This window comes from Zonotrichia leucophrys, chromosome 1A (assembly GCF_028769735.1).
Source record: "Zonotrichia leucophrys gambelii isolate GWCS_2022_RI chromosome 1A, RI_Zleu_2.0, whole genome shotgun sequence".
Lineage (NCBI taxonomy): Eukaryota > Metazoa > Chordata > Aves > Passeriformes > Passerellidae > Zonotrichia > Zonotrichia leucophrys.
Window position 1 is genome coordinate 4,785,054 of NC_088170.1, and position 26,118 is coordinate 4,811,171.

The 26,118-nt window shown below is 40.2% G+C and overlaps 1 protein-coding gene across 4 annotated transcripts in view; it reads right to left on the bottom strand.

Moving 5' to 3' along the window:
* CACNA1C (calcium voltage-gated channel subunit alpha1 C) overlaps positions 1-26,118 on the bottom strand; it is a 409,423-nt gene that overhangs the window by 156,401 nt on the left and 226,904 nt on the right. For all 4 annotated transcript variants that reach the window (XM_064735921.1, XM_064735904.1, XM_064735893.1 and 1 more), the window contains exons 6-7: positions 7,251-7,412; positions 5,453-5,649 (exon numbers count right to left, since the gene is read on the bottom strand). In XM_064735921.1, coding sequence (XP_064591991.1) covers positions 5,453-5,649; positions 7,251-7,412 — 359 coding nt within the window. The remainder of the gene's footprint in view (positions 1-5,452; positions 5,650-7,250; positions 7,413-26,118) is intronic.

The following is a 26,118-nucleotide window of genomic DNA, read 5'->3' on the forward strand; positions in this document are numbered from 1 at the left end:
CTCACTGAGTTGTCTCTCACTGCACTGTGGTGGCTCTTCTGTACTGCTTTAGACTATTAACTCATTTTTTTTGCCTAGGGGCTGGGGAAGACTAAGAAGGATTTTTTATATCTGAGGGAGTCAACTTATTATGTGCCAGTTTGGACATCTCTTCCAGGGACAGGTTAGTGGCCTGGATGTCATCCAGGCTTGGCCTTAGTCCATCTATTATAATACCACACTCTTAAGTTTACACTTAGAGCCTTGAGGTAAATTGTTCCTGGAGGCACTGCATGTTATTTTCAGAGACTCCACCAAGTATTCTCAAGTGTTGTCCAAATGACATGGGTCAGAGCCAAGACTCCAAAACTGATGGCAGGCTCAGGGTTTCTCATTATTAATAATCTTCAAGCAGATCAAGCAGAATTACTCAATCCTAGATTTCAAGCTGTAAGGGGCAAGCAGAACAACTCAGGACCAGGTTCTCCACTACCCAGCAATGTGAACAGCCCAATCCAACAACATCTGGTTGTGTTTTGCAATTTTTCTGTGCTTTGTTTTCATTTATATGTACAATTGCTTAGATGCAGGGCAGTGGAGAGACCAGGCATGTAAAACTGAGGCTGCAGTGGATAGATTTGCATGCAGTGTCACAGGTCTCCAGCTGCAGAGAGCACATTTCACACAAAGATGAAAACCTTTCTAGAGACAGGGCACTGGCCAAATTGTGTTTAACTCAGAAACAAAGCTTCCCCTGCAGGAGAGTAACAAACTGATTAAAAATAATTAAAAAGAAGATCCATTAGGGAAGGTTGAAAGAACTGAATCTCCTCAGATTAGAAAAAGATTAAGGGAAGACACACAATGCCTACAAATATTTAAACACTATGTTATGAACTGCTCAGAGATTAATTTTCCTCCTTAGTCAACAAGATAATACAAAATAATGGACTGCAGCAGAGGCTGATTACAAAATACCAAACGATTCAATTTGCAACATCTGGATTTTCATCTGCTGCTGGAAGTTTCCAAGACAGATAGGTCTTCAGAAATGGGCCTTGGTGCTTGCACCAAGCAAGTTGCTAATGCTGGCTGATCATACACTAAGGAGAGTTTTGAGATAACCACCTCAGATCCTTCTAGAATGCATAAGAAAAGTTATAATGGGACATATCACAAGAGGTGCCTGTCTGCTCAGTGGCTCTGCGGACTGAGTGCCCATGAGACCAAGGTGCCTGCATGGGACAAAATAAACTTGTAAGACTGAGGCAGTACAGGAGATGTGTTTCTACAAACACTTAACACTCCCTTCCACAAAGATCAATTCTTCAGTGAAGAGTCAACAAAGCTGTTTTGCACAGATTTTCATCCTGTCCAATACAGTTACTTCACATTAAAAATTTGGCTCTTTTAAAGCAATTATCCTACCTCCCATGATAGCAGTGTCAACTTGTTTTCCCTAACATTTTTCTTTCTCATTTCAAAAGAAACCAATCTACTCACAAGTCTTATCTGCTAAGAGAGAGAGAGGAGATTGGAAAGTGTATTGATCTTAGTGATGTCAAGTCCTTCTAGGGAATAAAAGTTTATTGCTCTCCTGTCTCTGATTATCTTTTTGTGAGGATGTGGATCACAGGCTGGGGAATAGTACTCCATGAGAGAGGAGACAGGCTTCCCTGCACAGGGAGAAAACCTGCACAAGGAAGCATGAAGAAGGAAGCAGGAAGCTGAAGTTAAAATTTGAAGAGCTATTAAGTGAATTAGGAGTCTAGGGCTTGTGGAAGGTCACACAGCTTTCTAACCTTCAAACATGCAGCTTTAACCTTGCAAACTGTGGCACAGGACAGACATCGCTTTCATGAAATGACTACTTTTTTTTCAGGGCAACATGCTGAAATGTGCTAAGCTCACTCCATTCTCACTGGGAGGAATGCAGAGATCTAGGAATCTGTCAAAATTTGAGTTTTGGTTTTTTTTTAATAAAATAAGAAGATATAATTGAGAAGCACTTCTAGAAAAGCACAAAGCAAGGGAATTGCTCCATTGTTTCAACACTTCCAGCCAAGTAATTCAGCCCAGAGCTTTATCTGTTGTTCTGCTGAGATTCAGGTCAGGCACACATTTTCAGGTTTAATAAGAGAGCAAAGAAAACTCTCTGCATCTGCATATATGTCCTTGGAAGACCAATCTCAACAGATACCAAGGTTCTGATTAGGCATCTGTAAGTCCTCACATTGTACTATGACTGCATGTGAGAAATCTCAACAGCGTGATCAAGATTTTGCAAAATACAAAGTGACATCCTGACCTTTAGAAATTAATGAGAATTTTGCCATTGACCCCAGCAGGACCCCAGATTCAAACCTTGTTATCTACCCTGAATTGCAGAGGAGCTAAGAACTTGACAGTCTGCTTGAGCTTTGAAATCTCAGCACTTTTAAATATTAGCTCATTAGCTTACATTGTTAAGTATAATGAATGGCCTCTGAAAATCATCACCTAAAATTTTTGTCTGCAAAACTGTCCAATTTGCAGCCAAAATTTTCTTACACTCTTTTTCTATCTGTACTTTCAGTTTAAAATGGACAACAAACTCTGTATTTCTAATTTAAATAACTGTGCAGATTTACTCCCTTATAAAGCAAAATTTAATTTTTGTGACCTCACTGTGGTTTCAGGAGATTTTTCAGAGCTGAGAAGAGAATAGCCTCCTATCTCTGCACCCTGTGGAGATGCAGCTCTCAATGGGTTATCTATGACAAGTCCACTCTTCCTCAGCCAAAAAGGCAAAGACCAGGGAATAAAGTTGTGTATGAGTCAGACTGCAGTAAGGAAACAGTGGCTCACAGTAAGTTTAAGGTAGATATTTTTATCCTACCTCACTAAAATTCTTCCTCCAGCAACTGAAATATTGCATCTTTTCTATCCTTTACTATGCAGAGTACTCTTCCTTTTGATCTGGCTAAATTAAGCTGGAATGCCCTTCTCATGGACTCTAGATCTGACTGGATAAACCACAATAAATATGGTTGAAAATTGCATGAAATGGCAGTGTGAGCGTTTAGAGACTGTTTCTACATATAAATATAAAAGCAGCAGTGTTTCTCCTAGGTGTGCCCTGCAGTAGGTGCCCAAGCAGCACCTGCTCCCAGCATGGCACAGACCCCTCTGCAGAAGGAAACACCTCAGGCACCTCCCTCACCAAAAGGCAAACACTGATCAGAGCCGAGTTCTGGATGCTTTGCCAATATAGCACAAAGGGGAAAAAGTCAGATGGGACAATTGTATTCTTAGGATTGTTTCCAGCAGCTTCACCAAAAATGTCTGCCAGTTCAGATGTTCAGGTATTTACTCAAATTTTGTATTTTGTGGTCTTTAAACATAGGTGACACTTTTTTTTTTCTTTATTAAATAAATTCCCTTCTCCTCAATTACTGATATTTTTTTCTGCAGTGCTAACTCTTATCTTTTGTAATCTTGTCTAGGAATAACTGGGAACTGATGATAAATATTTCTGCTCTTCCCAAAGCAAGCATTCTAACAATACCATCATCTAAAAGGCTCACTATATGCATGCCCCTAAAAATAATGACCATCTATCTGTAGTAATTTAAGGTCTAAGTTCAGCATTCTGTCTCCATTAGGGAAAAAAAAAGAAGACCATCTCAGAAAGTCAGTGAAAAAAAAGAAGCTGGCTGAATACCAAACAAAAGCCAACAACTAAAACCCAGTTTGCTGCAGGGACACCATAAAATCAGACTGTCTGCTGCAGTCATGGTAGAAAATCTCTTGGAAGGGAGTATAAACTTTTGGCTCCTGTTATTAGATAACTGATAATGAGTTAAACATGATTCATATCAAGTCATGAAAATGACACATGGGCCCTAAAGGGTGGGAATTGGAAGGGTCTTTCACAGCACATGTCTCTGGAGAAACTGATGATAATGTGTGGAGAGGTTTCACAAATGTGAATAGTATACAGGGCCAAAAATATTTTCCTTTCTTCTTCTAATATCATTTACTCTCTCCCACTTCCCTGTAAATAAATCCTCTCCATCACACACATCACAGAGAAATAGGAGCTAAATATGGTAAAAGGCAGGTATGTTATATGTAGCCATAGTTGAATTGTGGAGCAATTTTGCCCAGTTTCTCTTCTGACTTTAATTTCTGCTCTTCATTATTTTATTAATTTATACCCTCTTTTCTGGTAATGGCAATTTTTTTCTCTCTAAGCCCCAGACTCCCCTTGTGGTTTGATCTCTGCCCTTTATCTCAGGCATTAAAAGGAAGCTATAGTCACTATTCTAATCTAAGCTTAAGAAGATAAAGAGACAACTTCTAGCTGTTCCACACAGAGACCATTCTTGGCAGATAAGCTAAATCTTCAAAGGGAAATCTTGCAAACTCTAAATCACTTGTGGGTTGAAGGCAGCTTTGGGCTCATGTCTAAGAGAGAAGCTTGTTGACTAACAGTGCAAGCTGCCTCAGTCCAGATTATCCTTTTGTGTGCTCTGAGCCTTCTCGTGTCAAACTGCATCCTACATTTTTAACACATCCTACCATCTGGAGATCCAGGTGTGTCATGACATGCCAGACTTAAAAGTTGGTGTGAGTCTGGGTCAGTCTTAGACAGGACTGTGCTGTGTATGAATGAAAGCCCTAGGTCATGACATACTGCTGCAAAAGCTGATGGCCAGAGCTGCATCCAGAAGCACATTTATCTATGATTTACTGGTGAAAGCTAAACCTGATTTTAACTCCTGCAGTATAGTTGTATTGCAGTGAATTTCCCAATACATCAGGAATTAAAAGGTACAAATTAAAGCTGAGGAAATGTCCAGAATTAGACTACAGGACAAGATGAGTCTCCATTTGTAGTCAAATGGAGACTCATCTTGTCTTGTAGTCTATTAGTCAAAATATCATATTTTGACTAAACATAAGAGCATGATTGATACCAGTATCAGAACTGATATCATTAGAATAAATTCTACTATGGCAAAAGTTATAATCAGGAGTACACTGCTGGAATTTGTGAGGCCTTTCTTATAGAACCCATGAGCTGATCAGTGCAGTGCCTTTGTGACACAAATGCCATGGGCAGAGCACATGGCTGTATGTTACAAATTCTTCTACATCAGTAATCTGGAGATATACAAGATGTTTCACTACTGCAGAGAGGGTCTTTCAATGACTTTCTCCTCAACCAAGGTTCATTGCAAACCTCCAAATAAATAAGCCATCTGCTATAATTCAAAATTAAAACATCAATGGAAAGTCAACATTTACATTTGATTTCATTGCACTGGAGAACCCCTCCACTTTACTGAGCAGTAAGCTGAGTTAATTCAAGCTCCATGCTAGCAACCATGCCTTCACTCTAGAGAACAAGCAAGAAAGCTAAAGCCCCCAAGTTTCAACAGAGCTGTGAGCACGAGCAGGACTCAGCCCGGCATTTTCGGATACGTACCCAGTAGAGCACATCTGTCCAGCCCTCCATGGTGATGCACTGAAACACCGTGAGCATGGCAAAAGCAAAATTGTCAAAGTTGGTAATGCCATGCTTGGGTCCCTCCCAGCCCGCCTTGCACTCGGTGCCGTTCTGACACTGCCGCCCGTGGGCAGACTGGGGGGCACACGGGGACGGATCATCTTCTGCAGGTGTATCTTAAAGGAGAGAAGGGGAGAAAACAGCTGAAGGAAACCATTTGGCACACTGAGAAGCAAGTGAAGGATATCAGATTTCAACAAATGTATTTCACAGTGAGTTTGACAGATTTCTCAGGAATACACAGGCAACTGCTTGCTGTCGAGCTTCACTTTCTTTTTGCAAAAAATAATAGCCAAGCTGTCAAATTTTATAGTCAAAACAGAGATGAACTTCTTTTCCCACCAAAGCACACCCTCCTGCGAGGAAGAATTCATGCCTTTCAGCATGACAGGGAGCATCAGATCAAGGCTATCATGTTTCATTAGGCTGAGTGTCATGGCCAGCGTTCCCCTGCTGCAGCCACCTGGCGTCTGGGTTCATGTGGGCGGCACAGCCCTGGCTGGCACTGCTGGAGGAGGCTGAGCCCCTGCAGCAGACAGGCTGGTGTGGCGCTGGGCCACCGCTGAATTACAGCAGGGAGTGTCTGCACTCTGCTCTTTCGGCATTTACATGATGAATGGCATTCTATCAGTAGCCCAGTGGCACTCAGAAACTCTAAGACTGCTGCTTGGTTATCCACCCCTTATTCTGTACAAGTGTTTTCAAAGATCTAACAATCTATACTACAAAGCAAACTAAATGCTTTGGTATATAAAGAATGCTCCAGAAAACATTTTTATAAGCACAGTAACTTCTGGAATGTAATTTTTTAAAAATATACACATTTCACGTCTTAGAACTGCATTTTTAACAGATGCAAATATGTGTAGGGGAATGGGTAATTATGTTTGCTTCTCATCTTATTATATGGTAAACAATGTAATTTTCCAAAATTGTTATCACATTCTGATCACGAAAGAATGCCAGAAACAGTAATATCAGAATTAGATGCTGTAATGTAAATACTTCCAGACAGAATGGAGAAAAATACACCCACTTTAAAGATGCAAACCACAGTGACAGCTCATTATAGTTCTAGCATCATGTCCAGAAAATGAAATCTGCCAACATTATAAAAGCAGAAAATGCAGAATTTCTGAAAAAATTTCCTGCTGTACATTGTTTTCTTATGAGCTGAGCTGGGTACTAGGCATTAATATCCTCTACCACATGAGAAATATTTGCTGTTCAAGATCAATAAATCAAACTAAAATTAACAGATGGTTACATGAGTGACAGTGCAACTGAATTGTTTTGAAATGTGAATATTTCTTTCTGCAAATAATATGAAATAAATAAATTTTGTGATGGATTTGATGTAAAAATTTTCTTCCCATTAATATAATTTTATTTGGTTTCTGGTTGCCCTTTTAATCAAAGTTGGAGCCTGTGACTAAATAAAAAGGTACTACCCTGAATTGTGTTCCTTTACAATGATACTGGTTTAAAACAAAGATGCATTTGTGTATGGCATTAATAATAAAATATATGAGGTGTGCATTTCTGTGACACCATGTCCTGTGTAGCTCAATCTGCAGCAATGAAATTGTGAAACCCCTAAGAAGTACATAAACACTGAGCAACAGCCACCCATCTCCTGTGCCAGAAGAAATGCTCTGTCACACATGGGAGAAACCTCCCTCTGAAAATCCAGTCTGTTTTTGTGTGCTCCCCTTACCTATCAGTCCCCCTTGCACATGGTAGCAGGTCTTGTGCATCTTCCCCATGAATAACTCCAGTCCAATGATGGCGTAGATAATAATGACAAACAGCACCAGCAGGGCAATATGCAACAAAGGGACCATGGCCTTGATAATTGAATTTAAAACCACCTGGAGACCTGCAGAGAGAACAGAAGGAAGCACTTATCAGCAAGAGAACAAAATTCAGAGAGGCTATAAATTGCACAGTAGTGTTTCAGTTTTATTTTTCCCCTTCACCTGAACTCATTATCTTGATGATGCAAAGATGTACATTTACAGATTACATCCCTCCAGAAGACCCCCAACATTTCAAGAATTTATCACTGCTTCCAGATCACAGACCAAAGTGAAACAGGTATTACCTTACCTGTCACCAAAATACCCCCATGCTGAGGAGGGAATATATCAGCTAGCTTGTTTGTTCTTGAAAAGCAGAGCTAAGGTGTTGCACACAAGGTGCTGAGGAGAGTTAAAGCAGTGGAAAACCAAGGAACAGCCAGGCCTGAAGAGGGACAAGAACGGTGATACAGGAGAGGGCAAATGCTGGGGTGCTCAGAGCTGCACTCCAGAGCATGGGGAGAGGTGGCAAACTGAAGTCAAGTCCCTGCTCTGATACTGGGGGCTTCCAGAAGTCAATCCAGGCCCAGGCAGAACCTGAGATGCCCAAGGACCACCAAATCCATATTGAACGAGAGCTCCCAGCCCTTTTAGGATCTTCCTGTGCCCCACAACAGAGGGAGAATCAGAACCAGCAGTGCTCATTTGGTCCCAAAATTTATGGATCACCTTTTAAAAGAGGCTGCCCAGAAATGGATATGAGCAAAATATGATTACATGATTGTTAAGGTTGAAAGTCCTAATCATGAGCAAGGCAAATATTGCCAGAATGGCCCAGGAAAGGTGACTGGTAGGCAAGTTTTCTAAATCACTAAGCAGCTGTACCCTCAGATGCACTTGACTCAAGCTGCAGATTCATGTGCCTCCCTCTGTCTCCTTCCCCTCATTTTGTAAAACCAGAATAATAAAGCCAGCCTCATAAGCCTTTAGCAAGGATTTGCATTTACAAAGATCTTAAAGTTATCACTTTGAGTAAGAATGATGGCAATCACTGTCACTGGCAAGTTATTAATGATGGAAGTATTGAGAGGCCTCTAGAAATCTATAGTCTACAAATAGCCAGATCAGAACAATTACAAGCTCATGATTTTGCAATGACTGAGAGCCAGAAGTCATTAATGTCTCCTGCAAATGCTGTCATCTCCTCAGAGAAGTTGGTATTAGCTGTGATTTTTGAAAAATGTGATTCATGAGTTGTAAATGTCTGTTATACATCTGCCAAGAGAGCTTGTGATAACTAATAACTTTTAAAATCTATCATCTAAGACCTTAGACTTTTTTTTTTCTTTTTCTCCCAAACTAATTTAAATACTCTCTAATGAGGATGACACATCTCTTGACAAGCACTTTCCCTTGAAGACAATCCACTTATCAGCTTACAGCTAAGGCTGAGACTGCCTTTGCTCCACAGCTGTGATGGAACACAGCAGAGACAACCAAATGTGGCATCAGCTGCCCTGGCCAGCAGCCTCCCTCACTGCTGCTAGCAAATACAGGCTGGATTCTAACATCTCTCAGATGTCAGAACACTTTTTTAGGTGTCTACAGGTGGTTCAGCTATTTATCCAGAGGTAGTGCCATTCAGCATGAAACATTCTGGCTCTCACAGAGACTCCTACATGAATTACATTACTGACAGCATCAAAACATCCTGCACAAGAGTGGGCCACTCTGCTTGCTCAGTTGCCTCTGGGTGCTTTTCTCAGTAAGCAATATCTCTGGGGGAAAAAAAAAATTGCTGTGTTTACATGAGGCAGTCAGCCTTTCCCTCTAAATTCCCACATCTTTCAGTCTCCTAATTCTAAATATGCACCAAAAATGAAGTGCAGTCAACACCAGCATTGTTCCAATTCTTTGCATTGGTCAGGAATGTTACATTCCCCAGAAAATTAAAACAATGTCTCACCTTCTCCCAAACAAGGTACAACAGTACAAGAAAGTTAAAGGACTACAGATGGCTGCAAACCTTAAAAAAACCCCTACGAACTTTGCAGACTGAAATAGTTGTTGATTCAAATAAATCTTCACAAAAGCAAATAAAGGCCTCCCATTTCAGTGACTTTTGCAGTCTTGTTAATCCAAAATGTAGCCAAGCTTATGAGGTTAAGAGTTCTAACACCAGGTTTTATGTAATTTACCCTTAATTATTATTATTAATTAATTTTAACATTCATTGCAGGTTATACCCAGTACTCTTGAGAGGGTACTGAGGACAGACAAAACGATGAACATAAAAGCTCTCTCATTTTAAAAACAGCTTCATTAACACCATTAAAGTGCTTCAGCCTACTGCAGATGTCCAGAGAAGATAATATCTGCACAAAGCAATGCCCTTTGTGTTAACAAAGCACTGTTTGTGAAAACAAAGGTTTGCACCATAAAGCTGAGATGATGTTTAGATGGTCGAGGAGAGCATGTACCACCAGAAGATGTACGGCACCTTCAGCCAGCTTAGAGAAAAGCTTCTTGAGGATAATAAGCCAGCTTTGAAGAGGACATGAGGTACGGAATGCTTTTAGCATGAATTGATGTGTGTGCTGTGCAGTATCCCTTTAGGGCATAGCCTGTTTTTAAATCCAGATGATTCCAGTAATTGGCAGACTTAAATACGTTACCATCAAAGTATTCAGAGAGTTTCTAAAAGCTAAAAAACATCATGTGGCAACTTTACAAATGCCCCCAGGAGATGTAATGGATGCTATCTGCAGAGGGGCAAGAGACCCATGCACATCAGCAGGCTGATTGTTGACCCCCACACTGTTGGTTGAGCTCATTGCAGCAACGCAGCTGCTGCCTGCAAATTGCTTTATTCTGTCAGGCAGCACAAAGAGCTGCTGCAAGGAATGGCACAAGGAACCATGCACAGACACTCAGAAAACTCCTTGTACTGGCAAAAGGGAGAACTGGGAGAGGGGATGAGGAGGGGGTAAAGGACAGGGGAGGAGCCATGGGTATATGGAACAGAGCCACTTTTTTAATAAAAACCTCACACGCTTCAAAACACATCAAATTGTTGTTCTGAAACTCCAGAGGTGCAGATGCATTCCTGATCAGAGTAAATCCAGGAGAACCACCCCCTTATAAGCAGCCACAAAGACTTTTCTAACCAGTGGTGAAAATTTTCTACACTTTTATGGGCTCTTTCACTGTGCAGGGGAAGAAAAGAGAGTTCAGCTTAGAAAAGAATGATTTCTCTGTCCTAGCTCATGTATGCTCTTAATCTTTCCATGATGCAATACATAGGTATCACCCCACATGGGTGTTCACACCATTGCATATCTTTGGCATTTTTTTCTCACTTATGGAGGTAAGGATTGCAGTCCTAGCAATGAGCTGTGCAGCTGATAATCATAATTAAATCAGAGTGCCTGGTGACCTGATCAGACTGCAGAGCTGACCTCTGGATTTAAAGGTGGTGATGCCAATAACTGCTTTCTACAGCAGAGCCAAGTTTTTACAGTGCTGTTTGCAGAGGATGGCAATGTCAGCCCTGGCCAACCATAAACACGGGGTCTTGAACTGAAGTACTGAAAAGTAAATATAAAAATAAAGGGTTTTCAAATATTTGGCATTCTAAATCTACTTGTTTTTGTGCTGGACTCTCTGCAGACATCTGTTAAGATGAAGCATCTGCCTTGAGGAGCTCACTGCAGGCTGGACACAGAGCTGCACAGGGATTAGGGAAAGTGCAACGAAAGGGATTGTTTGCACTTTTTCAACCCACACTTTGCATCTGTTAATAATTGAAGATCTTAAACAACTCTTAGTATTTATTTTAAAAGCACTTCAGTTTACCTTTAAAAAAATCCTCTTGGCTCTGTTCTGTTGGCTGACACTGATTCCATAAATGTTTCAGCAAGCAAAACATGTTAATGCTGTTCCCTGGGCTCACAGAATTTAGCATTTATTTACACTGATAAAACATTTTAAATATTTATTACATGGGAAAACCATTGCTTTTTATACCAGGTCAAGCCCTTTTTAGCTCTGCACTAACCCAAAAGTTTAGAATACAGCTGGAAAGAAGAGAGACTATGGAAGAATAAAGGAAAAACTCTTATACCAAGTAACATTGATCTTTCTCAAAGCTGTGGGAGATGCACTTTTAGGGCTGCTGCAGGTGTTTTAGAGCTATTATATGATGCTGTGTTTTTCTCTCAGGAAGATGATGAGAGGGGCTGGTTGCTGTCTCATCGATTCAGGCAGTTATTGAAGAATGTGCTTTATCTTTGAGCAAGTGAATGTCTGCACCTAAAGCAATGGGATTACCTACATATCCCATTGTGTACTTACAAGCTCTTTTGGATTTCAACCAATGTTTAGCAAGATGGCACAAGAAAAAGACCCAGCTGCTAAAACACACTTGGCATTGTTGCATTGTGAAACATATCCAAGGAAATGAATGGTGGGTTTGCTAATAAACAATTCCTCTCAAGAAAGACATGCCTATAAAAAGTAAGACAATTCTTAGAAACACCTAACTTGCCTATTTTTTTCAAGACTGTGAACTTTCAGACCTGAAAAATCTTTCTGATGCTGATTTTGCCAGTTTTTTTCTCAAAAAGATAACATCTCTTCTTTGTTGCACAGTGTTCATAAATTCCCAATTAATTAGTGCATGAGTGTTGATTACCTCACATTTCTCACCCTTTTCCCCTTAGGTTTCCTGTCCTTTTGTACCCTTCATATTTCGTGCCCTTTTTTCTCTCCTTTTTCACCTCACATTTCCTGCCATTTTTCCTCTCTCTTTTTCTTCCCTTTCCCACTCTATTTAAATACTTCAAATATTGGAAAAGGAAGATTTCCTCAGAATTTAAACCCTTAAAGCAAAGGGAAAACAGGGATTCCCTTGCAATTTAAGCCTTAAGATGATGATGAGTTTCCCTCAACTCAAATCTGTAAAATAGCATCAGAAAGGTTATCCCCTTCCATTTAAACTAGAAAACAACAATTCCTCTTCAAGTAATACCTTTAAATCATGGGAAAGGTCGGTTTTCTTTCAACTGATGCCATTAAAATCACAGGTGAAGGGGATCCCCTCCAATTTAAACACAGACAATAATGGAAAATGAAATTTCCTCTCAAATCACTTTTCCATCAAACTCTGGGGTCCCTGGGGCACACTAGGGAGGCACTGGGGGCACTGAGCAAGGGACTAGAGGCACTGGGATGGGATTGGGAAGATGAAATCCAAAAGAGAATCAAAAAGGATCTTCCCTGAGCTGCTCCACCTGCTCAGGTGTGCTGCTCCCCTCTCAGCACGGCCCTGGGGCACAGGGATTGTCCCTTGGCACACCTGAGCAATGCCCCAGGAGCACCCAGGTGTGCCCCCTGCCCTGCAGATGCTGTCACTGCTGTCCTTTGGGAGATTCCCAGGGATCACCCCCTCCAATAACCCCCTGAAAGCAGCCCTGAGCAGGGCCGGGCCCTCCTCATCCTTACTGACCTCACCTGGGGCTGTGATTTCTTAACTTCCCAAAGGCTTTTTAGATCTCATCCCGACCACCAACATTACAATTTATTTTATTGCAAGGACATTCAGTGATCAAGAGCACTGCTTTTGAAGCAGTCAATGCATTTTTTGGAGCTATTTGGACATTAGGAGTGCCGTGGCAATTATCAGCAGTTAGCAGCTTTTGTCCAAGGGGCGGGCAGTGTGTTTGGACACTCAGACACTGCACCTTTCAGTTTGAGTTTCCCTTCATCTGAGCCCATTTTCTGAGCGCTGCCTGCTTTGGAAGGGCCATGTCATGACTGAGTTCTGCAGGCAAAGCTTAGAACATTCTTAGGATGTTTGGCTCAGAACTAACATTCAGGCCTTGCCAAGCAGAGCCCTCTCACAATTTTCATGTGTCTTCAATTTTGGATCAAGCTTGGTTTATTGGACAGGGCAGTTTCCTGTTCCATCATATTAGTAGTTCAGTTTACTCTGAGTCTACTCTTCCATTGGTTTTTCAGGGATATATTTTGCCCACACCATGGGGTGCCTGAACCAGGGCTATGAGCAGGCACAATCTCATATAAATGACCTCCTAGAAGTGAGCAGGAATAAAAGGGAAAGGAGAGGGCCATCCCTCCTCTGCCTTCTTATACACACAAAAATACACATTTTCATACTTAAGGCAGTACCAGGGGTGTGGGAAGCAATTCTTTTTCTGCTAATACAGTTCAGAAGAAAACTACTACTTTGTGCAAGCAAGGAGGAAGCAGGGGAGGATTTGTGACTCAGCACAGGGCCTGAGTCAGATCACTTCTGGGAACCACTCTGAAGTGGTGGAGCTGATGCACCGTCCCCAGCCACGAGCAAGGTCTACCCACAAATCACATTTATTTCTGACAATGCACTGAGAGACTGCCACTACAGTTCTATTTCCAAAGCACAAGCAATATAACCAGTAATATTTCCCAAAGTGGATGTTTATCACTTAATAAATGTAGACATTGGCTAAGAAAATTGAAAAATATTAAATATTCATAAATATGAAAGGTTTTATAGCAATATCAAAGGAAGCCTGGAAAACAACAGACAGTTTTAGCACAAAAAGATCCACAGTCATGGCAAGATATCTTAGATAAGTAGATCTACAATGATTTGTGAGAAAAAATATTGAGGACTCTCTTCACCAGTGTTGCAAAGGGAAATCATATAATACAGTTCATTTAAGGACAACTGTACAATAGCAGTTTGGGGAGGTAGTCTTTTTCTGTCTTGCTGGATTCTCAAAATGTTAGTGGCAGATTGCTAGATAAAGTAAATTCTGTGGGTGTAGCCCAGCATTCCTGGGGCTGCAGATGTCATTTATATTTCAAGAATAATAGGGAAGGTCTTGGAACAGTAAGGAAAGACAAAACACAGGACAGAAAACTAGTTGATGTAAAAAGAAATAAGAAAGAAAAATTTCAAGCTGCAGGGTGACTACTTTTGAGTAGGCAATGCCTTTTAAACATATACAAGCACTCAATTCAAAACCATGTGCTGTAAAAAAATAGAAAAAAGAAAGTTTTGGCATCTGCTCATGATGTTCTTATTCATGCATTTTCAAACCATGTCTTCATTGACTTCTCAAACCCAAATAGTTACACACAAGGGGCTTTGTGCAAATGGGCATGTGGATGTGAATACAATTGCCTTATGTTTGCCAGGTCTTGCAATACCACCCTTGCCTCATCCTTTGAGGCGAGAAAGGATCAGCAGAACAAAACCAAAAGCCACAACAAAACCCCAGCTCTTCTTTCTGGATCCTTTTCCCTTGGAAAGTTCAGTTTGAGCATCCTCTGCCTGCCAGAGGGACCTGACTGAGGCAGACAGTGCAGCCTGTCCTGAGCAGGGGGGCCACACAGCCCCAGCTTGAGGAGGGTGCTTGGACAAATGCACACATGGCTTGGGCTCCTGGACTCTGCAGGAAGAGACCTCAACTACCACTCACAGAAGCATCCCTCTCTCCTTCGGGGGGCTTTAACTTTTTTTAGTAGCCTTTTCTTCAAGGTATGTAATTGTCCACTTTCTTATAAAGTTGCTTGATCTTTATTTCACCTTTCTTCATCTTTCCAGTGCCAACATAAGAGACAGCTTCCATAACTGATTTTAGCTCAGTTCAGTTGAGGATGAGATCCAGGAAAGATCTTCAGACTTTAAATGTAAAAAAATCAAACCCAAAAATGGTGTGGTGTCCCTCTTATGCAGCTACCTGAATATAGAGGAAGAACATGGAGAGAAAAGCAGCAACTGAGTGCCTACAGAAAATTCCACATTACAGAAAAAAGGCCATCTTGAGCAAAACCAAAATGAAGTTCAGTGAGCAAACTCCAAAGCTGTTCTGAACAAAGACCACAGTGTGCTGCCAAGCCATCTTACACAGAGTGGGGAGGTTGAGGTCAAATGCTCTCTGCCAGACAGAGACTTCTGAAGATGGACTAAAGTTAAGGCAGGCAAAGGCCTTCAGGAGCCCTGGCAGTTCCTAGGCCAGCAAGGATCAGCTGTCACTATTTCCTAGGAAATAGCTTTGATTTTCTGCTGACAGGATGATCATGGACTGAGAAAACCGTTTATGGGGTCACTGTAAAGGTTTTATCTGTTCTTACCCACTGTGAAGGACCACAGATAGGAAGAATTTTTCTTGGCTCCTCTTCCTACAGAGCTATCCAACCCCAAAGACAGTCTGGTCAGGACTGCTCCAGTTCTAAGTGAATGACCCATCATATTTCTATTTTTTAAAATTTCTTCATATGCAAGAACAGCTGTGCAGGGAACAATATTTACAGGGGGAAATTTTGGTCTAGTCCCATGCCACTGGATTCAGTCAGAAAACTTGAGTAGGAACATGTCAGCATGATGTTCTGTCTTCAGTCTGGTCAGGTGAGCATAAAAACAAAATCCAAGCCAAGAGTTAAACAACCTCTGAACTCAGATAATGATGGAAAAGCCTTGTTTCAGGATGTCAAGTGCTGTTGTATGCAGCTCTGAAAAAACTGTGCTAACACATGTCCTAAGGAAATAGTTTTGCAAAAAGGAACTTGGAAAACCTGAAGTGCTAAAGCCTCATGGTAGCAGAAATGGGCTCAAAGCAATTGGGTCTCAATCACTTGAATTGAAGATTAATGACATTTGGGTTACAAACACCTTTATAAAATTGTGAACATTTCTACAGTTTATTGACAGAATTCCTCAGCTAAGTGGTCATTAGCCTCCTTTCGCTATTATAAATAATAAAGAGTATTTTATTTGTTTGATGTCCTTCTCCAGATGTTCTAACTCATCACTTGTGAACAGGTTTAGAAAAGGCAAAAGCTTGAAAGTTAACAAATGTTAACAGGGATTCCGTAAATGTAGAAGTCCAGCCAGGGATTATAAGATTACAGCTTTTTACTATGTGGAGAAAAATATATTGATGAAAGAAATTGATCTTCTTGCAGGTTAAATGCTCCAGCAAACAACAAGTGGCTTACTAAGTTTACTTACAAGTGGCTTTACTTTTGGCTGCACAAAGTTTGAACTTCTCATGATAGAAGGATTACAACAAAATATTGGATAAAATCTAAAACTTTCTCTTTAGATGCCTGTGAAGAAGTACAGCACTGAATGTGACAAATAATAGGTTATATAGCCCTGGAGAGGAAAATTGACCCAAGCTCTCAAGGTAGAATAGTGCTTAATGAGCACAGATGGGACTGAGCTCTGGAGAGACAGTGTGGCATTTTCAAGTCACTCTCATAGAGGGTTTCTAGGAGAATTTTGAGAATCTAACAATAGAAATCTACCTGATCAGATAATTAAAGAGCTAATGCAATGTGTGATCGTTGTTGTGTTACTGTCTTGATGCACAAGTCGGATTTGTTTTCTCTTCCTAAACAACTGAAAAAAAAAGACATGGCCAGACAAATCTGAGCAACTCTGACTCTTAGTTTTAAGAAAAAAGAGTGGATTTAGGGACTTATCAATTCAGTGGTTAATCAGTTCCCTCTCAGAACACCTAAAACTCCAGCTTTCTTTCTTCTTCCACATTAGTGAGACTATTGCTTTTGATTTTTATGAACCTGATTAGACTTGAAACTCTTCTTGCACACATCAGATAATAAAATGCTTGGGGAAAAAAAAAAAAGCTCTCTGATATAATAACCAAAACGTCCTTTAGCTCACTAGGCAGCCCCAGTATGTTCGGACAGAAAAATTAATGGTTGCCATTTTCACAAAGTTATATTTTTCAGAAGAAAGAATGGTTCTTTATTGGTGTTTGCTTTCTTTGCAACTCTCTTTACAACCTGCATGGTTCAAGTTTTTTGTACAGATTGTGTGTTGCTAGAATGCACTGGAATTAAACATTTCTTTTTAAAAATTTCCTTTTACATATAATAAGCTGTCAAGGGGGAATCATAAGGCTCTCCTGCTGCGATCTGATCAGCTAAATAAAATTCTTAACAGATACAGAAATCTACAAATATAAATCTGGGAGTAATCTGACTTGCTCCAAAGTAAATTTTTAAAGCGAAATAATCTCAGCACTGGAATATGAAAATCAATAGGTGGGCTAAAGACTGGAGTTTAAATTTTCAGCTATATTGTGAGGGGAAGGGTGAGACTCAATGCTAAATTCTTTCATTGGGTGCTGTTCATCTTAAAAACCAAAACTGTTAGATTTAGAACAGGTCTTTGTAAAGCCTGTGTTTATTCATACCTGGATGTATCGATTTGACTTTTGATCAAGCCATCAAACCTGATTAAAAGGAACTTTATCCGTTGGTAATTTTCAGTACAAATAAAAGCCAATGTACAACAACAACCTTCAAGAAACTGCCAATTGCAGCAAAGTCCTGAACAACTTATTGCAGTGGAAAAAAACCCAAACCAATCACCAACTCCAACAACCAATGTGAGAATAAAAAAAAAAAGAGAAATGTCAGACAGGCTGCTAGCTTAATGTGTGAGCAATAATAGAAAATAACCACCCCTAAGATATTATACTTCTGGGATGTATAGCATTTGATATGCCCCAGTTCTCACACCACTGCCTCAGCCCTCTGCAAGGAGGGGGTGTGGCTGAAAGATGAGATGCATGAAGAAAGTTTAGAGAGCATGTTTTGTAATCCTGTAAAAAAATTGAATTTCTATAGCCATTTCCACTGCTAAAGAAAACAACACTTAGTAAGGCCTATGGAAAGAAGTGACAAAAATAGAGTTTTTATAATTTCTTCTATTTCTTTTATCCTGTGAGCTACATTCTGTCAAAAATGCTTCTGATGTAAAACTGTTGAGCAGCTTTAGCAGTACAGAAATTGAAAAAAAGATTCTTTGCAGAGGGTTAGCAGATGTTTTCTGAATTGTGATTGATGTGGCAGGGCAAACCAGCAGAAGATAATCGAAAACTGAAAAAATAAAAGGCATAGCAACTGAACTCATAAAAAATAGTTGCAACAAAGGGCAAAACACATATGGGATAAGTTATTGTTACATGTGTTAAACAGGAATTGGATTTGCTTCTGGAAAAAAAGGAGATTAAGAAAGATGTCTGATCTCCTTCCCTTTTCCTTGGCACAAGGAAAACTTAGATAAAAAGTTAAAAGACTGGGCAGGTTAGGTGGGCTCTCATTTCCATACTTTCCCATGATCAGAACAGCAAGTTTGCTCCACCAGTGAACATCTTAAGCATTGAGAAGTTTATTAGTTGTTCATACCAGCCAACATGCTTGTGCTCTCATCTAGCACAGCAATAGCAAGCAGACACAATGAAGGCAGTACCTAATTTCAGAGAAATCTACATTAAAGAGAAGAGGGAGGTTCTCCTATAGATTTGTGTAGACATTGAAACTTAAAAATTATTCCCTCATCTCTGCCTGTATTTAATTCATTATTTGGTGGGGTTTTTTGTTTTTTTTTTTTTTTTTTTTTTTTTTCCAACTATAGCACTTGAACAAGATGCAATATTATTATAAATTCAGACTATTACTGAAAAATAAATTGGCAGGCTTAAAATGCATTCACTGGTTGAGAGCACTATCTGACTGGTCTGCTGCTGGGTGCTTTGCTGATATTTTAATAATGCTCTGTGAAAATCACAACAAGGCTTTTTGAAGGCTTGGACAGACAGAAGTAATTCAATTGATGCCCAGAGTCACGGAACATCCATGTACCATCTTGTGTCCTGAGCAAAACCTAGGAACTCTCCTGTGTCCCACTTTTGAGTTGAATGCTACCCAGTGGGTGTGTGCCAGTCACATCCTTGGGACAGAATGAGAAAGAGAAAGCCAAAAAGTCCCATCAGGGCAGCAACACATTAATAGACACAGAGTAACCAGAGAAAATGAACAAAGGACATCAAATCACTGCTTACAAGATCTTAAATTAATAAGCAATGCAAAATTCAGCCAACTGAAATCAAAGTATGTAATGACATTTGTTGTAAGCTTGGGACAACACCAGATACAGTAGAGGTATCATCTGGGAGAGAACATAACAAACACCCAAAGCAGATCATGCCCTTCCTACTTTGATGAGGAACATCCAAATCTTCCCTCCCCAAGGTGGTGAGAGCAGCAGCCAGAAATTACAAGTGAGCAACTGGGAACCCAACATATTCCTGTTTGTACCAGTTAGCTACAACCTGTACAGATACAATGCAAACTGTTCTGAGGAGACAGCAGATGGCATTCTTAGATTTTTAGATGCTTCAGGACAAGCATCTTAGTGACATGGCCTCCCTTTCAGACCTGTGCCCTACACCCAATCTGAATAACTCTGGGCATTGCTTGAAGAATGCAAAAAAGGTACTAGAAATGTCTGATCCATCCAGAGCCCTTCTGGAAATTCTCTTACTAAGCCAAGAGAGGTTTTTTACTATCTCCCTGTCTGTTCTTTGATGTCAGCATGCAGTTTGTTTTCTTCTTTTGGAAGGGGCTGCCTACACCCTGATGTGGTCCCATATTATGATATTGGGATTTTTTCTGTTGTGAAGACACACTGAATAATCATGCCAGCATGCACAGTAACTCGTAGGATAAAAGCTGAGGCGGTTATTAGGTAGATTTGTAGTCAGTGTTATTTTTAAAAGAGCTGCATAGACAAGATCAAATAAATATTTCCCTGTTTTCATTGGCATTCCTTAAATATGACAGAAATCTTTATGAAGCAACAATGTGCCCCTGTGAGTAATCATCCTTAGCAAGACGAACCCCTCTTTGCTACTGCCACACAGACTTAGCTTCTTCTGCCATAAATTACATAATTTTGCAGGCTGTACCTCTCAGGGAAGCAGGCTTTGATTCCTGGTTGTGTAATTCCTACTCACAGGGATGATCCTTAGACCTAAGGGAGATGCTAGGCTGGAATCAAATTACTCCCTTGAGTAACAGTGACCTAAGTAAATAAGGGACTTGCAAGCATGTGTAGAGCTTGCAGTTAACCACGAAGAAACAAGCCTAATGAGGACATTTAGTTCAGACTGTTCTATCCTTTCTAATCCACTCCCTCCCCATTTGTAATGAAAGCAAAACAAATTGGCCACTTGAGATTAAAAACAGCGAGGCAAGGACATGGGAAAGGTGGTGCAACTTGTCCTCTCATGGTTCTGTATGTGCTGGAGAGGTGGCACAGAGGGTTAAGAAGTCTTGCTCAAGAATGAAGGAGAGCTTCAGGGATCTGCCTGAGAGCATGTTTGCTACAGCTTCTGGAGCTCAAGAGAAAAAGAAGATTTTTGGCAAAAACTGACACTATTTAAAGTAACAACAGCAAAATATAAGGCAGAACTAATATCTGGAAGTCAAATTTTGCCTAAATGCATATGACGTAATTCCCTGTGTTGTCAAGGACCTTTATCTTGTAGGTTTGGTAGCAGTAAACTGTTAAGTAAGGATCCTAATAAGGATTTCCTCCTTATACAGCTTACTGTATTTAGTTCCTACACACAGACCTTTCACACTTGGGAGCTCTGATCAAGCCACTTCTCCTATGTCCTCCCACTGAAGGCAAGCCACAATCCTGCCCTGGTGTGTGGGCCACAGCATAACCTCAGGAGGGCAGATTTAAGTCCCTTGCTCCCCCACTGACAGTGAATAAATGCAAATCACATGCAAGACACACCTGTCAACTGTACATTGCTAGAAGTATATACATTTTAAAAGTCCATTACAAAAGCATACACATGTTAAAAATCAATTTTAAAAGTGGACTTTCTTACACCAGTTAGCATTTCCTTAAGACTTAATGCCTGCTGTTCAACATATAGAAACAGTCAATGGCTCAACATTTCTTTGACATATTCCAAAACCACACAGTTATCAAAAGAGATGCCATTTTGGGTTCCTTGAATTCTCTGTTTGTTACCTCAATTACATTATTTCCTCAACTCTATGTCATGGTGTTAATTTTCTCTCACAGAACAGAAAATAATGAGAAATTACAGTTGAAAAGTTTGATTGGGCACTGAAAAAAAAAAAGAATCCTGAATGCAAACCAGATAATTGCATTGGACGTGCTTTGTTTCAACAGCTGCAAAATGGAATAATTGTAATGGGTTTAGTGTGCTGTCTCAGTGGCTGGGAAGGAGGAGGGCAATCCCAGGCCACACAATCAAGAGCCTAGGATGGACTAGAGTGAATGTCACCACTGCACATTGAGATATAGAGAGAGACAGAGCCAACAACATCTTGGGCTGCTCTAGGTCCTGTTGTCACCCTCCAGCAAAGTGGTTGGCAAACTCCAGTTGGAATCATGCTACAGATGAGAATATTGTGCTTTCCTTGGGAAGGAACATCTGAGGGTAGTTAAGCATCCCCATTTTGATCTCCCTGCTTTACACAGCCCAGGCAGAATGGAAGGTTCCAGAGGCAGAGTGCCTGCAGCAGGAGCTGGGCCCTCTGCATTGTGCTTCATCCTTCCTAACTGGCCCGGCCTTCTACACACACCAAGTAAAGAGGCTCTGAGGATGTTTCAACTACAAACAAGTTCAATTTGGCTTCTAGGATAATTCAGGTGTACAAGGATTATGCAAGATAGAAAATGTTGAAGCTGTTCCCCCCAGTTAAGTACACTCCCTCTAAACCAGGTGTAGTGGAAGACAAAGCCTGTGCTATAGTATCAGTTTCTAGCTCACAGCATCAAGAGCTCTTCTTCTTATGGGCAACAAGCAAACATCCATTTTACTATATAAATCATTCCAAGTCCTGGAATCAAAGATGAGATAGAGCAGTTTCTTACATGAGAAAGATGACCATGGTGGTTCTGACATGTCTCCACTGTCTTAAACTCTGTAAGCTACTCTGTATTTTGCTACAAATGTTCCCCCATATTTTTCTTTCAGGTGGAAGTATTAATGAATTATGAGCCCATACAGACAGAATTCCCCTGTGATTTCAAATTATTAGATTAGAACATATCCCTTGAAAAGGGGGAGAAAAAATATTGCCAGTCTTAGTGTTCGGAACAGTCACCATTGGAAAATACAGACTATAACCTCAACATCTTGTAAGTATTTGAATGCTTTTGCTCTTACTTCTCCACAAAAACCTGATTGCGATTTAGCACACACATATATTTAGGCAGTCCCACACACAAAAACACCTAGAGAGGAAAAAATCCAGTCCTATCACACCTGCGATTTCCTTGCTTCATCTACATGCAATAATATAGCAAATTAACAATAAAGACAACTGGGTGACTTTGCCAATCCAGCATCTCTCAAATGAGCAAAACCTTTCCTCTCCCCATAGAGCCCTCAGGATGTATTTTACTTCTCATCTTCATTGCCATATGTGGTGAATGTGGCATTATGGACCTGGATGGCTCAGATCTACCAGGACATTGCAAGGAAAGGTAGAATACTTTCCTACCTGTTGCAAACCTCAAAGAAATATTTTTATATATGCCAGAGACTTTGGGATAAGAGAGAATTTCTCTCTGTGGCAATGAGAAAACTCTGCAATAAATATGGGGTACTGAACATTGCTGAGACTGAGAAAGCATTGTAGATTTTAATAGAGCATTTCAGGGCAGATTACTAATTGCAATGAGACAGACCAAAATTAAAAATGTCTAAATTTTTCATCCACCTTGTCTGAATGTGCCCAATTTTCTCAAAAACTCAGAGTAACCATGGACTGAAATATAAGCATCATTTTGAAAAAGTATGTGTTCTATTTAATTATTTAAATACACATAAATGTAGTCATCTCTAGGCATTCACACATGAAAATTCTAGTCTTATTTAATTCAAAAATGTACTCTGCCAGTTACATGCTGCTGTGTCACTAACAGAAGGACATTGCATTGTCATGGGGAGGGTTTGCCTTAGGTCCTTTTGCTCATCCCTCTCTTTCCCTGTTATACAATTGCTGCATCTCCAGCAGACGGTGTAAGCACTGGTGCTAGAGAGGTACCTACACTGCCTTTGAGTAAATCTCCTTCTACAAGACTCCAGTAAAGCTTGAACACATCACAACAAGCTTAGCTTTCTGTGGTTAAAAAAAAAAAAAAAAAAAAAAAAAAGAGACACATCATGGCAAGTTTTTGTTCCAGTGGAACAGTCAAGTTTCCTCTCTAGCTTCATTAATAGTAGCAGGATCTTCTGCCCACATAAATCTGTGTTGTCAGCAGAGGATCTTGTTCAAAACACAAATATGGAGCACAGCAGCTACTCAAAAATCATATGAGTTCCAAATTGTCTAGGAGAGCTTATCAATTAAGTCTGGCAAATATCAGATAGGCAATAACCAGTGGCAAAAATGCAATTACATTAAGACGAAGTACAACATAAAGAGAATGAACAGAATGTATGAGGTGATATAATTGAGCAGCACGAATAAAGGTGATAGAAATGGAATTTTATAAATTACAAGGGCGTGAGCTAGCATGCGTAGGAGTAACTTATTGCCCTTTCCAATAGTCAGGAGTGATTTTCCTCTTTAATTGGATCATGCTTCTTCATTGCCCAATTGGATGTTTCTTTTTGCCCTCGTGAAGCATAGAATGTTTAAAACAGGTTTTAAAATATGTAATAACATAAAACCAAGAGAGAAGAGTAATCAACAGAAAACTCATAGCACAAAAGGGCTGACTGGATTCTGTCCCTAGAAAGCTTTACAATACTTTACACTCCTGCCAAAGGAGATACTGGGTAAGTTTCCAAGACACTAAAGTGATTAAGTTTTGGTTGACATGCTGATTTTGCACTTGTCTACTTATGTCCATCAAGGGAATTGTTTTTCTTCTCTCTCCTTTCTCTAACCACTCTATTGATCTTAAAGCCCCACATCAAGACAGGTGCTCTAAAACACGTGTGAAGTTTTCCTTACAAGGAGACTGCTTTGGTACTGTAGCAGTAAAGTTCTTTCAGCAACCAAAATAAAGTGTGCACTGCAAGAACTGTGTTAATATGGCAGTAACAGAAGAGTTGAACAGTGAAATCTGGCCTGGGTATCAACAATCTCATTTTCAAAAGTGACTTTACTACAATGAAACCAAAATAATCCGTGTGCTTTGCAAAATAATCACCATTCATCTACATACTAATGCCAGCCTAGAAGAACCCAGTGTGGACCCTTTTTCCAGAGGCAGTAGGACTTAAAAAATGTTGTAGGGGAAAAAAGTTTTCTTAATTAGCTCAAACTCTATTCTGTACACAAAGCAAAGGCCAGCAGTGGGATGACAGCTGTGGGAAGTGTATCTAATCTACTGCTCTGCTATACACCTCACACATAAGAACTGTACCTCTGACTCCAAAAAAAGTTTTCTGGAAGAGAATTCAAACTATTTTAAAAAAGAATCTAACACAAAATCCCCTCAAACCAAATCCAATTGATCCCTGTGGAGTTTCTTGGAAATGTGTAAATACTTAACACTATTTTTTTTAAGTTGTACTGGGAACCCAAACACTTTGAATTCAGTTCCTTTGAAGGCTTCTCCTGTGATGGTACAGTTATTTTCTCTGACATGGATAAAAAAAGTCTGTCCTATCTTTTGAACAAAATGTCTTGTTTTCTTCCTTATGACAAGCGGTCTTGTGAATGTCCACATAACCACAAAGCATAAAAGTGTCATCTGTTCTCTTAAAAATTATGAAATTTTGATGTGCCCACAACCATCATCCAGATGTAGTCTTCAGGCTTTGTTGAACTCATGATCTCAAACCCTTTTGATTTTAGGAGGCACTAATGTAATCTGGGGCCTTGGACAGTTTGATCCTAGCAAAGATGGTCAAAGGTACCTTTTAGCTTGTCTGCCCATGGGTGAGCCAGATTTGCTTGCACATGAACCACTTACTGCACGGACAGGCCCCCATTTCTTGGTTGAGATATTCACTGGCAAGAGACAGCCAAGTCCAGGAATTAAGCATGCATGGAACTTGGGAAAAGGGACTGTGAACTCTTAATGTCCTCTACCCATCTATCTGAAGCTGTTGGATTGTTGTGTTGACCTAAATCTAGCACTGATAGCCAATAGGAGACATAAATAATTAGAAGCCACTTTTAGAAGTGTTAAATCTTGAACTTTTGTTTCCAGCTCTCAATCTGCAAAATGCAGACACCAGTGATTTACTTCAGAGGGAAATTAATATGTCTTTTCCCCATCTCAAACCAAACTTATTGGAAATTTTCTATATGCTGAGACAGGTCTTTAAATGCATGAACCTGAATACAAAACATGTCCCTCTTAAATTGGATTATTTCCTATGGATTGAGCCAGAGACAAAAAAATCCCCATAAACTCCTTGTGACTCAGAAAAAATTATTCCATGCTGCAAGCCAACCTCTCCACCTCAGACAAGCTATTTCCCAAGACCAATTCTAATGAGTATAAGATTTGAATGCAAAAATTCACCACGTGTTTCAAAAATTAGTTTTATAGGAATCATTGTGCTTTACACACTTTTTTTCCAAATAGTGGTAGTTAGATCTGGACCTCAAGCCAAGCAGCAGATGTTGGAATTTCCATGCAGAAGGCAGCTGCCAGTGACCCAGAGCATCCCCTCTTACTAAAGAGCTGCTGCTTCCATACAGAGTCTGTTAAGCGAGAAGGAATTGCAGCGTATGTTACACCCATGTAATTTTAGGACAAATCTGTGCTGGCTTTTTTCCTTACAGGGGGAAAGCCTTCTGCATTTTGGAAGGGCAAGGAAGCAAAAAAGCATATCTTTATAAATGGCAAAGCACTGCAAGTGCAATGTTGGTAACTCACCCACTGGTGTTTATGATGCCTCAGGGACAGAACTTGAATGGGACCTGAGACTTGACTTCTAAACC